The 26,124-nt window shown below is 31.3% G+C and overlaps 1 protein-coding gene across 2 annotated transcripts; it reads left to right on the top strand.

The window, feature by feature from the left end:
• The first annotated feature begins 246 nt into the window (after positions 1–246).
• On the top strand, positions 247–25,570 carry LOC134688439 (2'-5'-oligoadenylate synthase 1A-like). Of its 2 annotated transcripts, none has more exons than XM_063549153.1 (8): positions 247–348; positions 1,644–1,840; positions 2,111–2,290; positions 5,109–5,297; positions 7,705–7,984; positions 18,694–18,863; positions 20,745–20,920; positions 24,101–25,570. In XM_063549153.1, the coding sequence occupies exons 2-8, from the start codon at positions 1,682–1,684 to the stop codon at positions 24,246–24,248; spliced, it is 1,302 nt and encodes a 433-aa protein (XP_063405223.1). In that variant the 5' UTR covers positions 247–348; positions 1,644–1,681; the 3' UTR covers positions 24,249–25,570. The 2 variants fall into 2 exon arrangements, with proteins under 2 accessions (XP_063405223.1, XP_063405224.1); XM_063549154.1 differs by lacking the exons at positions 18,694–18,863; positions 20,745–20,920; positions 24,101–25,570 and adding exons at positions 8,821–8,990; positions 10,327–10,502; positions 12,662–14,845.
• Positions 25,571–26,124: the final 554 nt, after the last annotated feature.

Raw genomic sequence — 26,124 nt, 5'->3', positions numbered from 1 at the left:
GTTTTCAGAAAATATAGTCAGTTTCAAATTATAGTCTGGAGTAAACAGCTGATTTAAACGATTTAGCAGTATTTGATATTGATGTACATTATATTTTGCCCTCGTTACAACTTATTTATTTATAAGTTTATTTGTTTACAATATTCCCAATAAAATTTCGGGGCTGACGGATCTCAAATATTAGAATCGTACATATAATAGTCATATGATTGACTTCTTGTATGATTATTTTATGTTATCTATTAAGTAAATAAATTAGAACAACCCGCCATATATTCAATATCTCACAACAATTATGAAGCGACAAATAAACATTCCAGGTGAAAACTAGATTTAAACAGTTTGACAGTAAGTAATATGGAGTTAATAAATTCTATTAATTGTATTGGTTTTGTAATGTTACAATTAAAAATATTTTTAACACTATTTATATTAAAATTAAAATAAGGACATGTCACAATGAGTGTTTTATTCTATAAAATATTTAAATGTATTCGTTGTCGTCCTGAACATGAATGCAATATGTTCCACTACCACCACCAATCAATTCAAACATTCATCAATTTTTTTTGTTATCCACGTAACGTTTCTAAACAGCTGCCGTTCATAAAGTGTTCATCACGACAACATTTTGAGATGTAAGGTGTTCTCATTTACTTCTCAATCCTGTATCGATTGCTCCCTCTGAAGGTTTCCCTCTTTCCCTAATTATACTAAAGTGTTGCACTTTAAAGTGTAGTTAGCAACATATATTCTAGATACATATGTTTTATTTCACATTCAGGGGTAACTGCATTAATCCAGGTACGAAGTAACATGCATTATATCTATAAAATGACCGATATTCTATATATACATGTTTATCTTTTAACTTCAAACGAATGTTAAATTATTTTATACGGGTACAAAGTAACAAGCAATACATCTATACAATGTTGTTTTATTTTTTCCAAGTACTGGGCACATACTACCGCTGATTGACTATTAGTCCCCGAGGTTATCATCCTTTCTTTAGTCAGTTCTTCCAAATTGGCATGATAAAGATAACTTCTCTTAAAATTGTCCGTTTTAAAATTTTCAAGTTCTAAGGAAATCAAAATATAAACTGAAAAAATAATCGTTCTGTTAGTTGAGTATTTCGACAGAACTTTGATACTGCCATTTATAAGGAAGTTTCCGCTTTCAATTTCCCTTGATGTTTGATATTTTTGCTATTTTAATTTTTTTAGGAATTACACCAATTGAGTAAAAATCATACTGATCACATGAAGACAAAAACAGAAAACTTACCTTCCTAGTTTTAATACGTTTAAGTGTTTCTTTGTGTTTGTGTTTTTGTATGCAAGTTTGAATATTATTTGTAACTGCATCTTGTCTTTGTGTATTCGTAGCATTTATTTGACGTGAAACCTTCTTTGAATATAAAAAAAAAGATGTGGTATGATTGCCAATGAGACAACTATCCACAAAAGACCAAAATGACACAGACATTTTCACCGTACGGCCTTCAACAATGAGCAAAGCCCATACCGCATAGGCAACTTTGACCCATGTGCAGATTAATAATAATATTTTTATTATTAGATTTTCATTATGTTTCTATATTATTGATTTACAATTTTAAGTTGTTTTTCACTTTTCAGAAACGTTTACTTTCGTTTCGGCTTCATTCTAAATCATTATGGTGAGACAGTTTTCCTGGGAATATCGAAGGGCACATCCAGCTGAGTTCCCTTTTTTGTGTAACATTTGTGGACCCGAGGATAGAAGATTTAAAAGTGCAAAAGACCAGCAGAGACACGACGAAATGACAAAAAGACATGACCCTAACTTTGTACCTGTAGGTACCCAGTAGAAATTTATTATTTGTGAATTGTAAGAGTTTATATTCCGGTTATTATAGTACACGAAACATGTTCTTACCAGAGTTTGGAGCAATGTTCACACGTTAAATATTATAAAAATGCGTTGTCAGGAATTGATATGTTGAAGGACATAAAGCATACCTTCTAATTAAAAAAAAATTAAAAATCAATTTTGTTTTAAAGTTTTTTTGTTTAATGCTATTTTTTTAACTAAAAAAGTAAGTTTAAACCCATTGTAACTATAGGTACGAAGACCAAGGAAACGGCGAAGGAGGAAGGCTAAAGTCAGCAGCAATATCGGCTCCAAAGTTTTACCCAATGTGAATTATAGAAATGAATACAGTCCTGTTGCAAGAAGTATCCAAGATACGTGTACAACGAGGACTAGTATTTCTCCTGTATACCGCCCGATAGATGTAAAAACGGTAACTCATCTCTAAAGCTAAAAGCAGGTTTAAAAGAGGAAAATTATTCTAATTAATGAATGTGTTTCTATTCATATCCATATTTTTTTGATTTACAGTGTTTCAAAGAGGGTGTAAATACGTTATGTTATTATAAAATAGAGGCCATTGGTTTCTTTAAAAGCCCGATCGTTTGTTGATAGAATTGCCAAATTTTCAGTCAACCGCCAAGTTTAGAAACCACAGCTTCATCTCAGTAGAAAAAGATGAGTCATATGATATTAGAAAGACAATTAACTGTTACAATAGAAGGAATATAAAAGACTCGTAATTATATTTGTTGCTATTTTGTACATTTTTCGTTTTATCTTTTTTTGTGATAATTTTCATATCATGCTACTGGCTTGAGTTTGAAAATTACCTCTAGAAACTAAGGAGGCGATTGGTAATGAAATTGACATAAAATTAACAACGTCATCATAGGTACAATAGCGATAAACAGAATATCATTGGTCATCTCAACTCGATTGTTTTTGCTTCGCTTTCGCCGTACCGGTTTAAGCGAGAAAAAAATCTCGTTGATATAATAAACGATAACCTATAATATATATTGATAAAAATACTTTTGAGACCCATCAGTGAACAACTTGATGACTAATCACAAAATGAAATCACAAAAATACTGAACTTTCTGACTTGGTACAGGCATTTTCAACTGTAGAAAATGGTGGATTGAACCTGGTTTTACAAACACATTTGTTGATTTGTGTGTCTGACGTCAGAAAATTTTAAACGTCACATATATTTGTCGTTCAATGTGCATACAAACAATTTTAAATTTACATAGGCAAAGTTAGCATACAGGGTTAAAAAATCAAAAATATGTAAGAACAAATTTCAGAAACTGACCGAGATTTAAACTAGTTCAAAAGTTATATATATAATTAATAGAATTCACAAATAGTTAATTCCACTACGTGATTGAATGATTTTGTCGTTTGTGGTTCAACGTATATTGTAATTCATTATAGAAATATATTATAATGACGTATATAATAGTTCAATATAATACCGACGGGATCTTTTAAAGTACAGAGTCACGTTATAAGAACCAAAGTAATACACAAAGTCGCATATTCAAAACACACCACCTAAATATGAAACTCACTACAAATACATTGACCAGATGTATAAGTACCGAGCCACGTAAAACGGACATCACATAAAACCATTCAACAGTAAAAGAGTTATTAATAATAGAACAAAGACAAATGAAACAACTATAAAACACGTTATTAAGATGATAAAAAACATCAGTACGCAAGATCTATACATCAAGACTATCGTGTATTATTTGTCAAGTTGATCCCGTTGATACGGAATATTTGTCAACAAGGTCTTGGTACCTTCCAAAGAACTTTTTTTTATAAAAACGACGAGACGTTCTTTGACATATTCCTGGTTCATCAACTTTCTACTCAGACACTGATGACGTTTTACAAAGTCTTAGTAGGACCTGCAAGCTCTTGAATTAAATTAATTCTTAACCATTCCAGAATGAAACTGATTATTACTGTTCATAGTGATGATCGTGCCAGTTCTTTCCATTAACAGATTTTGATACCTTAAAATAGTTGAAGGATATAACTAAATCCGAAATGTGGTAGAACTATTTTTAACAAAATTTTAATAGACATATGAATTTTTCCCAACTGTAAACGTCTAAATGAGATTTCACATAAAATAACATTTAATCGGCATAATCAACATTTCAAATATCAGCTTATTGCATTGAAGCATGACAGAGTGGATAAATGGCATGATGGATGTTTGGTAATTGAGTACGCATAATTTGTAAGAATTTTAATGACAATACAAATTTACTGTTAATTCTTTACACATCTGTTTTTCCTTGGCCAATTTTATTGACAACAATCATTTGAGGACATAATTGATCCAATTACTTTGTGATTAAATGATCAATCCTGACGGGGTGATTTTAGTAAAGTTTCATCAGATAGCATTAAAAATGATGACCGTGTCTACACCACCACATTTATTCTGAGTAGAGGTATACCTGTTTCATGTGAGAATAAGTTTAAGACATAACAATAACTGAAAAAAATATTGTCATACGCATATAATGTTTAAGAGAATATAAACATACCTTTTCATTGAGATTCATTTCTTTTCTGTTCCCTCCGATGGTACAACAATGAACAAACACCCGTACTTCATCGTTCATATATTATTCCAAATGGTTTCATTTTGTTTAGAGGAAACTAAACCACATAAATATTACCCTTTACTAACAGTCTTTGCCAAATTATAATTAAAATTGGTGTTCTAACAATCATTTGACGTTCAATTTGAAAAATAATATGTCTGAGAAAAATATAGACAAGCATGGAATACTGCATTGCTGTTTTGTTAAGATTATTTGTTTTATATTTGTATTGAGATATTATAATTTTAGAACATTGAGTCCATTCTTGTGTTTGTCCTTTCCATTCTAGGTATCAGATTTTAAAATTATATACTAAAAAAGGGTTTGATGAGGATATAGAGATAATAGTTATCAAAGGTACCAGGATTATAATTTAGTACGCCGGACGCGCGTTTCGTCTACATAAAACTCATCAGTGACGCTCATATCAAAATATTTACTAAGCCAAATAAGTAAAAAGTTGAAGAGCATAAACAGTTCTTAATCTATAATAACGTTTTTCTGTCAATAACTTCAAATACGTAAAAAACAAATATGCCTGTTAGTTATAACAATCGACTGTACATGATAATAATGTTATACTATGATAATAATTTGTTAAATGTATTCCAGCACAACATGCCATCAACAAGTGGTTCTATTAATTCTATTAGGAATGACCATGATTTAGAAATGTTTATCAGAGACCATGTTGAAACAGATGATGCCTACAGAAGTGTATGCAAAGCTGTCATTAGGAATGTCGGTGATATTTTAAAGAATAACATAACGGGAAAATACAGACCAGATGAAGTCTTAAAGGTGAGAATATGCAATCACAATCAAGCAAAAGATATTAACTTCATTTCTGAATACACCGTACGCTAAGTGAAAACTAGAGTCCAATAGTGATAAAATAATGATATTAGCAGTAATACCTTATCCACAATTTAAGGCTAATGATATGTAAGTCAGATGCGCGTTTCCTCCACATAAGTGTCATGCGAAGCAAATCTGATTAAAAAAACAAATCAAGGACGACTTTCAAAAGCCTTAAATCTTTCACAAAAATAGAACAGTTGTGCTTAATACAACTTAGACATTCTACACCTTCGCTACAAAAAGCTTAGTACTTTCTTAATTGTTTAACAGTTTAATAAAAGTTTTTTTGCAGATTTATTTAACAGGGATATTTCTCGTCAACATAAACGTTTCGACAACTAGACTGGAGATAGCATGTAGAACGAATACAAACGACCTTTAATTTTGTACCCTATACGTGCTATTCTTCTACATTTAACTTATCAGAGGAACTCGTTCCAGTGGTGGTAAAAATTTACAAAACTTCTAAAAAAAGAAGTTAAAAAAAGCGTTTTAAACCAAAATTATTGTACCAAATACTGTTTAGGTAATATCTTACCAGGGATGAACAAGCTAAGTGTTCCGAATACTTTAACCAGTTGCTTTAAGATAATTTATGTAAAATGAACCATATAAATCCTTTTTTATGGTTACACAACAGTGAGGATACCATCGAAGCCGAAACTTTAACTGACATTTGCATCATCCGTTAAAAAACACTTAGAAGTGCCATGCTTAAAAAATGACACTCTTGACGATTCGCCTGTTTCGCCTACATCAAATAAATTAGCTGCGCCGTAATAAAACAGGTACCTTTTCTTTATTTCTGTTACCCGACTCACGTTACTTTGGATTACTGAGAAATAACAGACTGACAATTTGATGGATCTACAAATGAACAAACTACTATTTCATTATATGTATTTTTAAGCGCTTTGGATTATTTATTGCTATGTGTTGGAAAACAAAATTAACTAATTGACTTAACCGACATATTTGACGACAGCTGAGTTTTCTACAAAAGTCATTCATTTACAAGTACATATTGACGAAATTAGTGATTTTTGCATTACAAGATTATTCTATTTGGACTGTGGTAACCCTTGTGTGCTAATGAAGTTTAATCTTTGATATGAGTTATTCGACATCACAAAAAGAAATTGCAGCTACTTGTTTACAATTATTGTCAGAAGTTGACTTTTTTTTCTCTACACCTGTTTTCCTCTTGTACATATTCATTCTAATACTTCCGAGACTCTTCGTACCAAAAACAAATAATTTCGGAACAACTTTGCAAATGTCTGATTGTACCGCATACGTTGGACACCCCCGCTCAGACAAGACCAAACCGTATGAATAAAGTATAACGTTATATTGTATTATTCGCTGTTTCAGTAATAATGCTGTTGATATTGCAATTCAGTCATAACGTCGGCAGACGTGTCATATATTCGGCAAGAGCCTTTATTTCGTGATCTGACTCAAACAATAACGTTTTCTCACTGCATAATGAATAACATAACATACAAATGACATACGATACCAGTCATGCTTGGAACCTTAAGCTACATTGTACTTTAAAACTGACTGCATCTTAAACCGGGATCAAATGTATACATATCATGACAAGTTGCCAATAACTGTATTTTATATGCTGTGCTATTTGTTAGTGTCAAATGCATTTTTGTTGTTGTATGGTAATCAATGCAAACATTCTGATCTTTAGTTTTAAACGCAGTTTTCTGGTTGATGTTTTCAGTGTTGTTGTTTTTTAAATAGATCAACGCTTTTTCTTTTTTTTTAAATAATTTTGTTTTGCAGGTCGACTTTTTTTACATTTCTTACTTAAGGTGGTACCTAACACTACAGGGAGATAACTCTGTAAAGTCAGCCAAACGTTTCAATTACGTTGTGTTGTAAAGGGAATATTAAGCTTCTAAATGATAAAAATTGGTGTTTGACAAACTGCTATATAACCAGTGAAATTTTTCTGACAAAACAATTGGTTGAAAATGTTTGATTCTTTTTATATTTTTGTTAAAGGATCAAAGTAAATACTTTGTCAAAATTTTATGAAAATTAAACGAGCCAAATTAATTTTAGTGAAAGTGTTAGGTACCACCTTAACAATGACAAAATTTTATAAAAACAATTATTTTTTGCTGAATGAAATGTTTCTAAGTTGTCTAAATCCCACCTCCCTAAACCTTTGTTTTCTTTGTTATTTTGCTTTAACAACTACAGAAATATAACGTCGTTTCACATTTACGATTATCTGTCGTACATCATTTTGTTGTTAGTACTAATTGAAATATAATTAATCTTTCTTGATATTAAGTTGATGCAAATTCCTTGTTCATATTTTTAGACTGGTTCGACTGCAAAGGGAACCGCCATAAAGGGGAAATCAGATGTAGATCTTGTGTTTTTGTTGTCAAGAACAGAGTATCAAGATATTGACAACTTTTACAATGACCTGCCATCAATCTTGGGAGATATTCATGATGCACTAAACACGTGTTCACAATTCAAGAATGTTCGTGTACAACAAAGAGCAGTTTCATTCCAAATAGATTGTAGAGAACCTGGGACTGGACACGCCCATGTTATAGATGTCGATCTTTTACCAGCTGTTAACTTTGGAGATGGTAAGAATGATTTGTATTATTAGTTTGATTTTTTTTTCAAACACTCAAATAGTTCCTCGGTAGTATACCTAACCATCTTTTCTTAAGTATAAAACGATTGGTTCATTTCTTTCTTAAGATTTTAGCCCCAATCATTTATATTAAGTTAAAATTCTGGTACAATCCCCTTTTATCATTGTCAAAAATACGCCATTTAGGTGGGATTTTAAATGAAATCATCTTCTCTCTAATGAAATTTGGCAAACATTTTTGAGTCAAATTGTTTAAGAGACTATATAACACAATTCACCTTTGTAACGTTATAGTATATCTGGTAAATGATACGTTTCTACATACATATACGATGTTTATATTTATAGAAATTATGTATTTTTACCTACATGTATTACTCCTGTTTATACTGCAGACAAGTTTTCTTTCAGTTGTCGATCAATTCATTGAAACAATACAAAAAACTGCTTAACTCTAACCTAAAATAACAAAGATCTGTTAAGGTTTATTCAACATGAGATGACGTGGATAAACTTTCCGAATGGATCAAGGATGTGAGGTCATTGATACAAATTAGAATTAAAAAAATTAATTGTCAGTTCTATAAAAATTCTTTTTCTTAAAATGTCCATCATGAAATTGATTGTAAAAGGTGTCCATTAATACCACTAAACACTTGTCCTACCTTCATGAAAAATATGTAAATTTGGCAGGTTAAGATTGATTATGCTTATCCTCATCATAGCCTCGGATGTGAGTTTGACAAAACGAAATTTGGTATCTTTCACCATTCCTTTATTTCTTGTTACTTAAACTTAGATAACATCATCATGATTTGGTTTCAGATGATATTAGTATCATCCACTCCAAAATGAGTAGAGCATCAGAAGCAAAGCGTAATCTTTTTACCCCGTCTTTAACCAAATGGCAGAGAGATTTCATCAAGAAGGATAGAACAGAGCAACTGAAAAAACTAATCAGATTTGTAAAGTACTGGAAAAACGAAAATGTTCAGGTATCATCAATTACTTTATTATTAAAAAAATATGTTGGACGAACATTCATTTTTCAAGAAATCAATTAAAGTCATAAGAAAACCTTAAATTAAAAAAAAAATATGAATATGTTTTTTATAATTAAATGGATAGTTTTCATTATACAACGTATGTACATATTCTTATTTCTGAGGAAAATTCTTTAATGTGTCCTCATTTATAAGACGTTTATTTATTTTTTAATGCGTCCTTCCCGGAAGCAACTAGCCGACATATTTTCCGTATGCATAGTGACCTTAGCGTAACCTTCCTCGTAAACATCCGGTGATCGCACTACGCATGGATCTGTCATTAAAATAAACATTAATCTGATTGTACATGTTAAACACGTCCTCAATACCCATGCTTGTTGTTATTTGATGACTATAGGCTGACAATCGGTAAACTTCGGCTTCAAAACACGGCATTTAATGAGTAGGACTAAGTTTATGATATATACATGCGTTGCTTCAAGAATTGGATAAGCATTATTTTTCACCACTCACTCGTTTCATATGACTTTAAACTTCTGGTTGTTTTAATGTGCAAATATTATTTTGTTTCTTTTATTTTCACACCTTATTCTTCCAATGGGCAAACTAAAGTGTGTCTGTGTGTGCGTAAAACGTACTAAACTTGGAACTACAAAATAAAATCGGACTAAGAAGCTATTGATCATTTACCACAAACTGATTTTAACCTTTATATAACAGCGATCCTTATTTACTATTTCTTCTTCTCATTGAATCACTATTGTATAATGACATTTGCAGTACCCGTTTTGTGATCAAGATACGCATTTAGAGAACTATAATGTCGCATTAGTGATTCTCGTAGTCGAAGAATTTGAAAAACCAAAACATGAAATGAAAATACTAATGAAATATCAAACAAAAAGAACCAGCAATATAAATCCAAGACGGACATGGACACAAAGAAGGAAATGCATGCCTTTCTTTCAAATGATATGTATGGGTAAGTGATAAGATGATTGCATTAACCTGTGACAGTTGTTTATCAGTAAGGTTAATGTTTTAATTTCTTTAATATTAGAAGGGGGAAAATACACATTTTCAAAGAAAAAAAATGAATTAAAACTGTTTTTTTCCCAGAATTTGTAAAAGAGGGACGTAAGATACAAGAGGTACAGTCAAACTTATAGACCGAATATAAACTGACAATACCTTGGCTCAAAATGAAAAATACAAACAAACAAATAATACTTCATTAGACACAAATACGATAAAAAAATTAAATACAGCTTCCATCTTCTTTATTGAAAAAATTGAAATGGATCGTCCAGTTGTCTATTTCCAGAGGTCACCATCATCATTTGCACTTGAACTACTGATTATTTATCTATGGAACCAGGAAGATGATCCTAGAAAATTCCAGTTGACAAATGCGTTGAAAAAAGTGATGGAAACTATTGCTGATCCTAATACTATACGGGCTGAGTTCTTCGAATATTACAGCAAGGAGCTTCAGCAAAGGTGACTAAAGTTGTTTGACACTCCTGTCATTTCATGTTGTCAATTTAGTGTTACATTTAACATTGCCATAATAACACGAGGTTTGACTAGACAAAAAAACAGGTAATACAAAGCATTTTTCTTGAAAAGTCCTGTACCAAGTCAGGAAAATGGCAGTTATTATCTTAAAGTTCGTTTCTGTTTGTTTTGCCTTTTTGTTTTGCACTAATATGCTTCTCTTGTTTTGTTGTTTTCGTCTTATAGTTGATGTGTTTCCCTCGGTTTAGTTTGTAAACCGGACTTTTTCTCTCTCAATCGATATATGACTTTCGAAAAGCTGTGTACTATTTTTCTCTCAATATTACCTCTATTTCTCCTATTAGTTCAACAGAAAAAAGTTTCTTTACAAAAATGTCTGCTTTTTTGAAAGCAGATTGTGAGCTTTAATGTACGGTGACCCCATTTTCTTTATTTCATTTTTCTATTAAGAAAAGAGGGACGAAAGATACCAAAGGGACAGTCAAACTCGTAAATCTAAAACAAACTGACAACGCCATGGCTAAAAATGAAAAAGACAAACAGAAAAACAATAATACACATGACACAACATAGAAAACTAAAGAATAAACAACACGTACCCCACCAAAAACTAGGGGTGATCTCAGTTGCTCCGGAAGGGTAAGCAGATCCTGCTCCACATGCGGCACCCGTCGTGTAATGTGCACTCATGAGGAGAAAAATTTCTAGAATTAAACTTTTATCTAAACCTGTTTTTTGGGTTTATATTACTGTAAACAAATAATTGGGGAAGAAACAATCATACGATGGTGCACTTCTTTTTTTGCTACAGCTCTTTAAAAATACCTAATTTTGACGATTTTCCCATTTTCGTCAATTTTTACCTATTTTTGGGCTATAATAGTTACAATGATCACAGTTACACAATTAAACTTTTTTTTATACTTTCAATACATATTACGTGGACCAATCTGAATACATTTAACTTAAAACAAAAAACTATAGGTTTGTGTTAATATAAGAACGTTTTATCATATTTTGATACTTTTTTGTGTAAAATCTACCATGCTGTCAATATGATAAATTTGTGATTTTTTAATTTTTTTAGCTAAATGCATATTATTTCAACTTCTTTGTAATAAATGATTTAAAAAAATACATGTCTAAGAAATTTGAAAAGATAAAAAAGACATGGGATGTAATGATTCTTGTAAAATCATTATTAGTTCCCCTCACCAATTTTTCCCAAATTTTGGCTCAAAAGACTGACTTGATTGGTCGTAAAATTTAAAAACCGGATTACGTTAAAACCATTCATTGTAAATACACAATTTTTTCACAGAGTTATGTTTGATTATAATATTTCAAGAATACACTGATATTTTTCACTTGTATCACATGTTTTGGAAATTATCCCAGAACGAGATTTCCACGAGACTGAAACGTAAATGTATATTCAAACTCACAACTATGATCAGTCAAAAACAAACAGGTTATGTCATATTATTGACTTTGAATTGGACACACACAAAATCTATAGCTATAAGATACTATTGACGAATGTGATTTATGAACCGAAAAATAAGACAATTGAAATAAACAAAATCAAGACAAAGAATAAATCAAAACCGTTTGAAAGCAACGAGACAAGTAAATAGACCAACAAGAGTGAATGTTTACATTACAAAGAGCATGCAATTGTAGGCACGAGGGAGGTTGAAACTCAAATAAATGAGGAATGATATGAACAAGTTAAGCTTATACGTATCCTTTTGTAAACAAGAAAGCGTTCGTAAGCTAATCGTTTAATAACACGCATTTCTATATGTATATCGACCATGTTTAAGCAAATGTGTACTGAAAATATATTGTTTCACCTGTGGCTTGAAAAAGAAAAAATCGTTAAAATATTGGCAACAATTATATTTTTAAGACTTTCAGCATGGTCTTACATGTCTAAGGCAAAAACTATCTTAAAGTATATTTTTATAATGAGTAATAAGACACATGCACGTGTGTGTTTCTAACGATAAAAACCGCGAATAAATATCATTGGGGAGTTTTGACGTAAACATATCGTACCGCTCAAACAATTTGGGATGGTGACCGTAAAATTACTTATGCAGTCGTTTTCCTCATTTAACACAATTTTATATTTGTAGGCATGTCCCCCCATATATCATAGATCCTGTCAATCCATATTCAAATGAAGCTGCAAAATGCCGCTGGGATGAGATAAGTCGAGAAGCGAACCAGTTTCTACAGAAACCCTTGATGAGAAGTGCTACTTCGGAATTCATTTAACCTTGTTTGTCTTGATTTACATATGACATGGATTTAAAACAAACAGTGATATGAATTGGATATAGTATTAAACGTCTATGTATCAAATTATCGGCTATATGCGTTCTGCTGCGATAAACTGCATTAAGCACATGAAACAGTGGAACTAAATTTTTTACTTCTTTCGTTAATTTTTGTCTGTGGTATGTGTATAGAAATATGGAAAGACAATGACAGATTGAACAAAATAAATATTATGTGGGACAAAATACATTCCCAAGTCTGGTAAATGAAAAATAAATCCTCAAACAATTCTATATAAGCATGTGCACAACTAGTCCAGTCAAACTAAGATTTAACCTCAAACTAATTGCAACAAAAAATATTTTAGTTCTAATCTATAGCATTATGCTCTTTATATACACAGAAAAAAGTCCCATAAAATCTAACTTAAGGAAAGCTGAAAATCAGCATTTTTTATTTCCTATGGAAATTATCATTGGAAGGGGAGATAACTCTTGCGAAAATGAGTCTTTTTGGGTCAGTTTTCGGTTGTTTTTATTGAAATTTATGTAAAGTATGATACTTTGATGGGGTTATAAGTTTGTATTTGACTAAACTATATACTCTTCTTCTCAGGAAATGTTCAAAACTGAAGTGTTAAGGGTAGTTTGATTTTTTAGTGCATTTTTCATTAAATAAATTGCAAATTTTAAGCTTTGTAACCTTTTTGAAAAAATAATGTGAAAATTTGGTAATGTTTATATCTGTATATTGTATTTTTTCAGCAATTTACTTATCTGAAGAAACTTTAAACCACAAAAAGAAGAATAGATGCTTAATTTTTTTTATTAAATTTGATATTCTTTACCTGGACATGTTGAAAAATTCAATAAATGGTCAATGGAAATCTAGAGTATAGCTTGATAAAATGTATGAAAACACCTTTAGAGTTGTTTGTTAAACTCTAAAGACCATTAAAAATTCAAGATTCAATACATTCTAATGAATAGAAGCGGTAAAGTCATTATTTTGTATCAATTTTTATAGATATTTCTGCCTTTTTTGCAAGAGTTAGCTCACTTTTCAATGCAAATCTCCATAGGAATTTTAAATGGTGATTTTTTTAGTCTTCCTCAAGTTAGATTTGATGGTTTTTTTTTCTGTGTATATTTTGGGTATAATGCTAAAGATTAAAACTTAAAAATCTTCTGTTGCAATTACTTTCGGGTTAGGATCACATTTATGCTACAATGACTGGACTAAACTTCAACATATATTTTTTTCAATATTCCTATGACATGTAGGTGACATGTATTCGTATTAATTGCGAATCTATAAAGTATTATCAACTCATAATATATCATTTGTTGAATTAATTTTTTTCGCAAGCTAAATAAAGTTCAAGTTTTGTTGCCGAGGTTTACCGTATCAAACTAAATTGACTACATTTATAGTATCTTACTAGTTTGATGAACTGTTTACATGCAATTAACAAAGAACATTTACGGGTCAAGCATGTTATCATGGCCATTATAAATTGGAAATGATACTTTATAATATAATGTCACTAAATGTTTTTTCTCTGATCTTAAATGAGCGGATTCTTACAATAAATCAGAAAGTAAAATGACAAAAATACTTAAGACGGAAACATATGGTAAACAACTGTCAGTTTGTTTTCTCTTTTTAAATGTTGTCATTCATTGCTTATTATAGATAACTACATGTATACGGTTTTGGTCTCCCTCAGTACACTGACCTGTTATTGTTTAATCTTTGTTGTTTTAGTCTTTATTGGTCGTATTGACAATCATACGCCATCATTTTAAAACATCAACTCTTCCGTTCCTATGAGTTTTGGATTTTTAAAATGTCTTGAGCATCACTGAAGAGACATACGTGTACCGTTTATGTTATTTATTAACGAAAAACTAAACAAAACGAAGTACTCCCTATTGCTACACAATTGCTTCTTTGTGGTCAGAATTTTTTTTATACGTACTATTGGCAAACACGTATTGTTAACAATTCATAGAATACTCTTTTTTGTGAGCTATCTTCTGAATGTCTACATATTGATGCAGATTTCGTAAGATAATAAAGCAGTGGACATTTAACTGAGTTTCTCTTTGTTTGCTACTTTGTAGACCAGCGAACAAGATATTTAAAACCTGATACAATGACGAGTCGACATAACCAGAACATGTCAAATCTCACGATTTCTAAAGTACCCTAGACTCATTGTGTGTTGTTCGAAATATATAAATATTATGATCGAAGCTGTAAAATCAGTAAAACAAAATATACCTTTAAAATTGAGAATTTAATTGGGGGATATGTCAAAGAGACACCAACCTGACAAAGGAGCAACAAGGATGTGTTCCTAGTACACGGATGTCTCACTCGCACTATCACTTTCTATGTTCAGCGGACCGTGAAATTGGGGACAAAAACCTCTCATTTTGGCATTGAAATTAAAAGATATCATCATAGGAAACATGTGTACCAAGTTTCAAATTGATTGTACTTCAACTTCATTAAAAGAAAGCCTTGACCAAAAACTTTCATCTGACGCGCGACTGTCGAACGAACGCAAAACGGATGAACGGAAGAGACAAACGGACGTACATACCAGAAAACATCATGCCCATAAATGAAGCATAAGACAGTCGAAGGCCACCAATTTGACTTCAACACATAGAGAAAATCAAGCATCTGGAGCAGGGTTTCAGCTGTTTATAGTATTGTGATTACTATTGGCAGATAGATCAACGTATACCTTTAATTTGTTTCTTTATTCACCTAGTGATCGAACTTGATATTTAAATTTAGTAACCTTGTGTATATATTAAGATATTTAAATCGAAAGTAAAACTTAAATCACATCGTCTTTCCGAGAAATTTAAATATAGGTTAGTTAGCGACGCAAAAATTACAAGCGTTTACCATCGACTATTCATGAGAATATAAATCAATGTATTAAATTATATCGTTATCGTGTTTCCTATTTTAATGTAAACTAGTACACGATGGCAATGGCAAATGTTCCAATTGATTCTAATCGGAGTGAACATGATTTAGAAGTATTTATAAGAGACCATTTTGAAACGACTGATGCATACAGAACAGTATTTAAAGGTGTCATCAAGAATGTCAGTGATATTCTAAAGAATAATGTAAAGGGAAAATACAGACCAGATGAAGACTTAAAGGTGAGCATATATAATCATAATCAAATGAAAATATGTCGACTCCATTTCAGGAATACTCCTGCAGCTTGCATAAAAAATGATACAATGACGATATACACAGAAAAACGCATCAACAATAAAAGATTCATAATATGCAGGTTATAAATAAAACCACATTTTGATCTTTTATCTTCAAACGCATGATGAAAAATTCATTTTAAAATAAAAGTTAACTCTAATCGATATTTTTTAATTATGTCTTTAGACGTCAACATTTTTTCATATGTTCCCACTTTTCACTAAAATACAAAAAAACTAATAAAGCGAAATTTTACCACAATTGATAAACCACTATCTCGTCCAAATCTTTCAGATAACATTTCATTGCATATAAGAAAATAACACGCATTGGAAGTTAACCAATCAAATTTCTCCCCTTATTCTATCTGTGTACAAGGTTTAGTCACCATGTAACCTCAAGATTACAATAGAATGGCAAGAACTGTCATATTCCTGACTTGGTACAGGCATAATACCACCATTGGTTTTCCCCTATTAGTCTTTGTTAAATTTGTACTTTGTGCAGAATTTATCTTTGTTTCAAATAAAGAAATACTTGGCATGAGTAAAGTTTTATCCTGTCCAGTTCTATAGAAAAAGTTTCACATAACATTTCATTGCATATAAGAAAATAACCAGCATTGGAAGTTAACCAATCAAATTTCTCCCCTTATTCTATCTGTGTACAAGGTTTAGTCACCATGTAACCTCAAGATTACAAAATTTTCTATAGAAATCACAAATAAAAAATAATGGTGTTTTGAAATACCCAAGACATATGTTTATGACACAGAAATAGTTTTACTGCAATACAATGTAGGATTAATTACGTACAACGGTCAAATTCAAGGGAATATTTTTTTAGACCTACTTTCGTATGCAACCGAATGTGACGTACCATGATTTGTTGGTATTACACCTCAAGAAGACCTTTTTGTTCAATAAACTGAATTTGACTTTTCCCTTTGTAATACTGGCTATATCAATCATTTCTGTCAAGTTTTGTCATAATCAGTTCAATAGTTTGAGAAAAATTTAGTATAATGAAAGACGACATCTACAGCGATTCGAGCAAAATTCCTTCGACAAATCCAAACCAAGCCACATCAAGATAGAATAGAGTGTGGACCAATAAATGATCAATTATCTATCTTATCTGCCCATAAACAGTTGGAAATGATACACAAGATGATTTTAGGAAGATAACATACCACTAATAAACCTCTTTGTCTTCTGTATAAGGTCTCTTTGGGTCAATTTATACCTCTCATTTCCTCAAAATTTCAACTTTTTAGGCCAATAAATAAAAATATTGGGGTAACTTTCACTCATTTATGGTAGAAATGTTATAAGAAATGAGTATTTGAAGCATTTTAGCAGAATGAACAATCCATATAAAAGTTTACTGTCTCCAAGGAGGTTTCAATAAGTCCTTACGTAAAAATTAAATTTACGCCGCGTTCCAAAGAGGGACATAAAAGGCTTCTCTTTTAGTGAATAACTTGTCGTTACAACATTAAAAATATTTTCATCAACTTATAACTATATATTTATTTAAGTATTACCTGGTGTTTTGAAATACCCAAGACATATTTTTATGACACAGAAATAGTTTAACTGCAATAAAATGTAGGATTAATTACCTACAACGGTCAAATTCAAGGGAATATTTTTTTAGACCTACTTTCATATGCAACCGAATGTGACGTACCATGATTTGTGGTATTACACCTAAAGAGTTACAGTGATCTATAAATAAAAGGTACTTATAAAAGTATAATTGATACGATAAAAGTATAATTCTGAAGGCAAATATCCCTTTTATAATATTTTTTATAGACTGGATCGGTTGCCAAAGGAACGGCTGTCAAAGGATATCAGATGTAGATTTAGTTTTCTTATTGTCAAGAAGAGAATATCCATCTATTGATCATCTTCACGCTGACCTGCAGACAATCTTGGATAATATCAAAGATGCACTGCACAGGTTTCGCCAATTCAGGAATGTGCGTGTGCAACCAAGAGCAGTTTCATTCCAGACAGATTGTAGAGAACCTGGGACTGGACACGCCCATGTTATAAATGTAGATGTTGACATCTTACCCGCTGTTAACTTTGGAGATGGTAAGAATGATTTCTATTATTAATATGTGTTCCATTTCTTACGTAAGGCATCAGCCTCAATCATTAGAAGGATAGCCAGCATGATGATTAATTGTCATTGTCACTAGGGTGGCATTGTAATTAGACTCTCCTTTTATTCATTGCCTTTCTCAAAGGGCAAATAAAACCTTTGAATGACATTATTTAAGAGACAGTGCATAATTTGTACCTGAAAAGTGTACCCAATAAATGTTAGATTTTTCAAATATAAACCAGTTCTAAAGTCGTAATAATATCTATTGCTCTTAAGTTTATACTAGATAATATTGTAACTCAAAGACAAATGACAAAGAAGATGTATGTCTTACAAAGTTAAGAAAGTATTGTATAAAGTAAAACTACAAGTGAGGTCTTCTTTATTTATGAAATCCGTTCGGATAAAAGTCATGTGCATTTTATTTTAAATTTATGTTACAATTAACAATTATGTTTATCTTTAATGAAGATTGTATGGCTTATTTTACAAATAATATATTATCATGATTTGGTTTCAGCTGATATCAGGAGTATCCATTCCAAAATGAGAGAAACAACAAAAGACAAACGAAATCTGTACACCCTATCTTTAACAAAATGGCAGAGAGATTTCATCAAGAAAGATAGAACAGAGCAATTAAAAAAGCTGATCAGATTCGTAAAGTACTGGCAGATTGTTTGTGTTGAGGTAACGTCAGTTAATTTATATAAAAAAAAGACGCGGAAGGCAGATATCGAGCGCATATTCAGACACGATGACAACGCCATGCCAAAATAAAGGAGATGTCTTTTTTTATAATATTTTCTAGTAGTTTTTTCTGCAGTACCGAACATTTTAGCCCCTATTTTTATATTCTGTTTCGTCTTTTTATTTCCTTTATCATGCAATTGATTAACCTGCATGTAGTTATGAAGTGCAGATTTTTGTACTTTAACCTCCTAATTAAAGGGTCTTTTTTTTCAAAAAGGAAACCCTTACTGTATTTCTTCTGTTTATTATTATTCTTTCTCCGCCAAACTTTGACGAAGTTAGCAGACTTAACCGTAAGACGTGTCGCTTTCATGTTCACACTTTGTATCTGTGTCATGAATACCTATCTGGTCGTGGAACTCACCCTGTGGGTAGAAAAAAATGTCGGTTTTGGAGTAATCACACCGAAACCAAAAAGCCTTGTTATCGTTCCAACACCGTAACCCTAATATTCGAAAAAAAGCGAATAGTAAAATTTGTTCAGTACCAGACTTCGTTACATTTTGTTCAAAACGATTCAACGACTCACTGGTAGGGTTATGCCCCTTTGAAAATTTAACCGGAGATGGTTTGCCACCAAAACTGAAAAACCGTAAGTCGTAGACAACTAGGATGTTCACCAATCATCATCAATTCATGTGAAAGTTCTTCAATGTCAAATGTTTATGTTGACCTTGACCTTTGACTTTAACCCTTGTTATGGAATAATGTCAGCAACCTTAATACTCACAGAAGTATCGAATAGTGAAAAATGTTTGGATCAATGATGCGCAACTTTGTTACATTATGACCGAAAAGATTTGACCTTTCTAAAAAAAAACACCAGCTTTTACTATATAACCGAAGGTCCTAAATCCATGGGATCTTCAGCAATGACAAACACACATTTGGGACCAATAAACTTGACAAAGGTCACAAGGTCAAAGGTCTAGGTAACGCTATTACCCAGATAGCGAAATGTGTTTTTTACTTTATTTAAAGGTTCTTTAGGTTGACCTAGACCTTTGACCTTATATAGTTTCAGTCGATATCTCAAAAACTATTATATGTACAGAAATAGTAAAAAGTGAAAAATGTTCAAGTCATTAAGGAGCCTAACCCCTGTTAACTGTTTTAGAAAATACAGAAATAGCTTCAAAAGGTCCTGATTCATGAGGTCTTGTTATGACATCGTGGATCAATGAACTTGACAAATCATAAGATCAAAAGTCGTGATAATGTCCAAAATTCCGAATTATGTGTTTTTGACCATATTTATAGGGTTTCGTGTGTGTTTAAGAGCTTTTCCGTCATTTAACGCTTATTTAAACCTATATTTTACATGATGAAAAGTTTAAGTTCATTTTTGTTAATTTTGAAGTGCATATATTGACACATGCGAATCACAACAAAGAAATTGTTCAACGAATGTGGCATCCTTCACAACATACATATAAACTGACCAAACAAATAAACATACATGTACGTGTCATATTTTTTACAAGCAGGTCATTCTTTAATTTTTAATTTCTAATTTTAAAGTGGTGAAAATATTCATTTTTGACACTGGAAAATATTTTTTTCAATGCTATAACGGAAATATCTACAGTGGAAAATAGAAGCCATTCACAATTATCAATAGAATTTGCAATAACAAATTTTACTGTACAGCTAGTGTACTATAAACAAATTAGATTGACAATTCTGAGCTAAAAAAAAAAAAAAAAAAGACCGTTCTATTCACGAATGCTGCTTCTTTTTAGTTCTAAATAGTTTAAACAGAAAAGCACAAAAACACAAAAAACTGAAAAAAAAATGCTCTTGTTTTTATTTTCCCAGAGGTCTCCGTCATCTTTTGGACTTGAACTACTGATAATTTTTCTTTGGGAAAAGGATCACAAACCTCAACAATTTAAACTGACAAATGCATTGAGGAAAGTAATGGAAACTATTGCTGATACTCAAAATATAAGAGTTGAATTCCTCGAATATTACAACCAGGAGTTTCAGCAAAGGTGAATACAGTGCTATTATATTTTATATACTGCAAATAGGGTGTTTTTTTAAAATAAATATGTTCGTTTGTGACAAATAATCAAGTTCTCCCTAATCACTTAATACATGAAAGATCTCTTTCTGTGTAACGTAATATTCTAACGTCAAACATGCGACTCTAAACTTGCCATTCAGTCACAGGACTTAAATTATTTGGTTTGATTTTAAATACATATATAAGTAAACAAGGCATGTGCTTGTTAAATTTTATATATCCTTTGTATCCTTCGTTATTTGTTAACGTATCATTGTAAATATAACGGAATTTGATGAAACTGTCATTAAAGTTAGAGGGTTAGCGCTATAAAACCAGGTCTAATCCACCATTTTCTACATTTAAAAATGTCTGTACCAAGTCAGGAATATGACAATTCTTGTTCATTCGTTTTTTTAAGTGTTTTGATGTTTGATTTTGCCATGTGATTATAGACTTTTCGAATTGATTTTCCTCTGAGTTCAGGTTTTTTTTTGTGATTTTACTCTTTATGCTTCTTTGTAGCATATTAATCTATTGCAATAAAAATTCATAATTTCTAATAAAATTTGTAGAATTTGTACGAAGTCCTTATAGTTGTATAAAGTAACATTCGTTTATAGTGGAAAGTTATTTAAACGTTAAATAAGCTACAATTAGAAAATGCTTCTTAGTCCCTCTATGTGATTAATATTTGATAACTCTGGTTGATTTTCCTATCAATCTAACATGAAGGGGAGGTAACAAATTGGATTTACATTTATAGTTCTTTTCAAAAATTATGAACGGTTCTTATTATTGGTATGTTATCATTTTAAACGTTTCAAATTTATGAAAGTATATTCGTACATAAATGTTTTGATACACCAATATCAAAAACTGAAATATATTGAATTGATACATTTTGTGATTATTCAAAAATTATATCAGAAACCTAAACTTAATTCTAAAATAATGAACCCGTTAAAGGGAGACATTACTCGCCTAACTTTTTCGAATCAGCTCATAATAGAAAGGAATGTCACTCTTGCATACAAATGGCACATCAATATAATTAATTAACCGGGCATTCGGGCTCCACCTTCAATGATGATTCTAAATTATAGATATATCAAAAACTTGTTAATCTATAGGATAGTGAAACTATTGAAAACTAACCCACTGCACAAATATTTCTTTGCAATTTTTTAAAACTTCCTCAGAAAAATGAACAAGCCACTTGACTTTCATAGCTCATAATTAACGTTTTTACACAATATTTTAATAAAGTAGTTAAAGATTATTCGCTTCTCAAAGTGTAAGACGCAATAAAAATCGTATGCTTGCATCATTTTACCCAAATACACATTTAATTAATTCCTGAACATTTCGATATTTCTTCGGGTTTTTTTTTTTTTTTTTTTATATTAAAACCGGTTTTAACAAATCACAAGTACATGTTAAGATCCGACTAAATACCAATATCCCGATATCGTCAGGTAAATTTACTATTCTTTGTTTAATATTTGTGTGTTTTTGTTCCGATTGATAAGTGACACGGAGATGATTGCTATATCCCTATTTTGACAAGTGTACCTATTATGTCTGTAAATTGTTTACGCATCGTTATAAAAATAAGGAAAGGAGAAGGTCCGGTAAGGACCGATTTTGGCCTCAAATTTCATGTTCATCTGACGAAAGATTTTGACCACTTTTTAAACATTTTAGTGTCTATTTTATTTGAATCAATTAGTTTATGTGAAGGATTTTAACTGATTAAGTCATAAAAAACGCACTGATTCAAGCTAAAATATGAGAAACCTACCAAATATGCCGAAAAATGTAATTTTTCAGATGGTTTTTGTCAAAAATGAAATTCGTTTTACACGGAAACCGTCTAAAATTTACCTAAAATGCTAAAATTATGAAGATTTCAGTAATTTAGCATGACTTAATGGTGCTAGTACCCGATATATGTGCATTGTATTGTCAAAATCAGCCCAAATTTATGTAGCAGAAGCATTCTACTGTCCAATGAATAACTAAAGGTTTACATTTCAACAATTTTTAAAACTGCTTTATGTTGGGGCCAAAAAGGGGTCTTACTGGACCTACTCCTTTGATCGACTGTCATTCAAGTGAGAGGTTTAGTGCTATAAAATCAGGTTGAACCACCATTTTCTACATTTGACAACGTCTGTACTCTGTCAGGAATGTGACAGTCCATTGATTTTGCCATTTGATTAGGGACGTTCCGTTCAGAGTTCAATATGTTGGTTATTTTACTTTTTCTTAAAAAGGCCACAATGCTGTTATTATCACAGAAACATAAAAATGTGCATGGAACATTATTTTAGTTTATTTTTTAAAATACATAAGTCATTATGTGACGGTGAAATTCAATTTTCATAATTAAATAATATATGTCTCTACTGATTTAGTTTTTAGAATTTAAGATTGATCTCCATTAATGCAATAATTAGATCAATATAGTGCTGACTAATATACCTTAAGCTTCTTTGAGGAGACAAGCCGGAATAGATCGAATCGACATCTACGGGACAAGTCAACGGACCAATTCAAATTGATGTTTATAAAAAAAGAACATATATTCAAACACTGAAGTAAATCTAAAATTCTTATCCGATACAAAAAGAATGGACATATTGTGGCATATTGCGGCCGTTTTATAGCAAACTTATTTCTGTTATGAAGCACCATTTATGGTCAAACTCAGTCTAAATTCCTTATGTTGAATAAATTCTAAAACACATTATCTTTGTGATAATTTTCGTACCTAATCAAGATTTCTCTATAATCACTGTCGCAATTTATCCATAGGAACTTCCTATACATAAATCGAACATATACACAGCAATAAATACCCTCTCCTCGGTTCAATACGAAAATCTCTACACACAAGGAACGATTCTAAAAAAAACATTTCGGATATCGCACAAATTGAAAACTAAATGCCGAGACAAGGTGCGTCTACAGGGTTAGTGTCTCCTGTCGTGCAGGTACTGCTCGCAATTCACATCAACCATCAGTCAAAATATCAGATTTGGAAATTGGACAAAATCGGTCAAATTTATAGATCAGACGACTATTTTAGTATGTGAAGACATATGTCATTCCATTACATTTGATACTTCTTTCAAAAACACTATTTTTCTTATATTTAAAGGGATCACTCTGTTCCATATATCATTGATCCAGTCAATCCGTATTCAAATGAAGCTGCAAAATGTCGCTGGGATGAGATAAGCCGGGAGGCGGACAAGTTCCTGCAGAAACCATTGTTGAAAAATGCTACTTCGAAATTTATTCTATAACTCAATATAATACATTATTGATATATAACTTTCATTTGGAAAAACATTGATATAAACCTTCCATTTGATTTGTAATTATATTTTTTAGTTTCAGTTAATTGACAATATGCCTGTAACCATGGTAACTATGATTTCATACATCAGCCTGCTGTATTATGTATTTCTTATTACAATTTTGTCCTCAATTACTTAAAATTAAGAAGATAAGAAATCAAAATAAAAATAAAAGTAGATCCGCCTGTCCATGGAATCGAATTATACCATTCTAATTTCATGGAGAACAATATTTACATTTCATTATCTTATTCACTGATTTGACTTTATTTCTGATATTTGATTTTAACAATGTAAAACATGTATCTATTTCATAAAAAGTCCAAAATAAACAATGTTAACTGCATGGGATCGATAATATGTAGCTTCGTTTCGTGAGTAATTTAGCGTAGACGCCATCTAATCTATCGTTTTTATGTGTGTAGGTTAGTCAACATTTGATACGTCCAATAGTGGTAGATTAACCTGTGAACGAAACGAAACATTAATTATAATATGATGTGCTTCTTTAGCTTTGAAAATCATACTGTGATCAAATTCTCGATAATATATACTTAGCGCAGATTCAGAGATATACATAATAATGGCTGTTACAATATACTTCCAACGTAACTATACACTTATTGGAACCTTTTTGCAGACCCTTTATCGACTTTATTGTTTCAAAAAAGAGTAATTAAAAAAAGACAAAAAAACGTGTATTCTTATTCGTATGCATAATAAAAAGAAGTAATGCACAAGAGCTCGGAGAAATCGAAAAATAAAACTTAAATAAAATTCCGCGAAAGTCTATGAATCTTTTTGGCGCATTTAAGTCATTTCAAAAAATTGCGTCATACAAATGAAACCGCTAAAGTTGAAAGTTTTCTATTACGTGTTTATTTATATGTAAAAATTAAAAAAGGTATATTTAAGAAACAAGAACATACCTATGTACTACACAGCTCACCCGAGCACTATCAAGTTTGAAGGGTTACTCTCTTATTGTAATACTGAACTTTACAAAAAGTTATCATTGTTAATCAGAAAAGTTAATGTATTTCTTTGATTTATGTCATATCGACCATTATTTTGTACATCTTTTCCTCTTTTTTTTTGTCATTCACACTGTTTGGTTCTAATGAACTGTATATTTTGATTTAAATATGTTTAGTCGTTTTCTATCATGTTGTTTGCATACATTGTATTATATATTTGACCTCATGTTACACGTATATTATGTGTCTGAGTGTTTTCTAATAAATCCTTAAATCGTCAAAGTACAGATTTCAACAGGCGGAGCCTTAGCTCATACAGAACCGCAAGTTAACCCTCTTGCTGCCGACCGTTTATCAAGGTTGCATTTCATATGCCGGAAAATGCGACAGCTCAACGTCTGTGACGTAAAATGCCAAACAACGACGTCATTCGATATATGACGTCACGACATGATGACCACTACATTTGGGACCCATTGGAGAAAAACATAACCCTGTTTAATATTTGGTATTTTATTTGAAAGAAATACAGCATTGATGAGAAGCTTGCATAAATTTATCCATGGACATATGTGTCCCTCCGGCACTGCCGGTTTGGACATATGTGTCCCTCCGGCAGCAAGAGGATTAAGGGCCCGAACAAATTACCAGACTTTGTAAAAACATTCAAACGGGAAAACAAACGATCTTAATTGTATAAATGTATGTATTTATTTGATAAAAATCGATAGAGGAGGTAAATTGCAATTTTTTGGTATAAATATCAATTTTTCAATACAAATTCGCAAACAAATGCATTTACCAAGCCATTTAAAAAGAGACTTTCAATTTTGTATTTTTATCGG

This window comes from Mytilus trossulus, chromosome 10 (genome assembly GCF_036588685.1).
Source record: "Mytilus trossulus isolate FHL-02 chromosome 10, PNRI_Mtr1.1.1.hap1, whole genome shotgun sequence".
Taxonomy (NCBI): domain Eukaryota; kingdom Metazoa; phylum Mollusca; class Bivalvia; order Mytilida; family Mytilidae; genus Mytilus; species Mytilus trossulus.
Note: the sequence above shows the minus strand (reverse complement) of the source record. Positions and strands in the feature narration are given on the sequence as shown.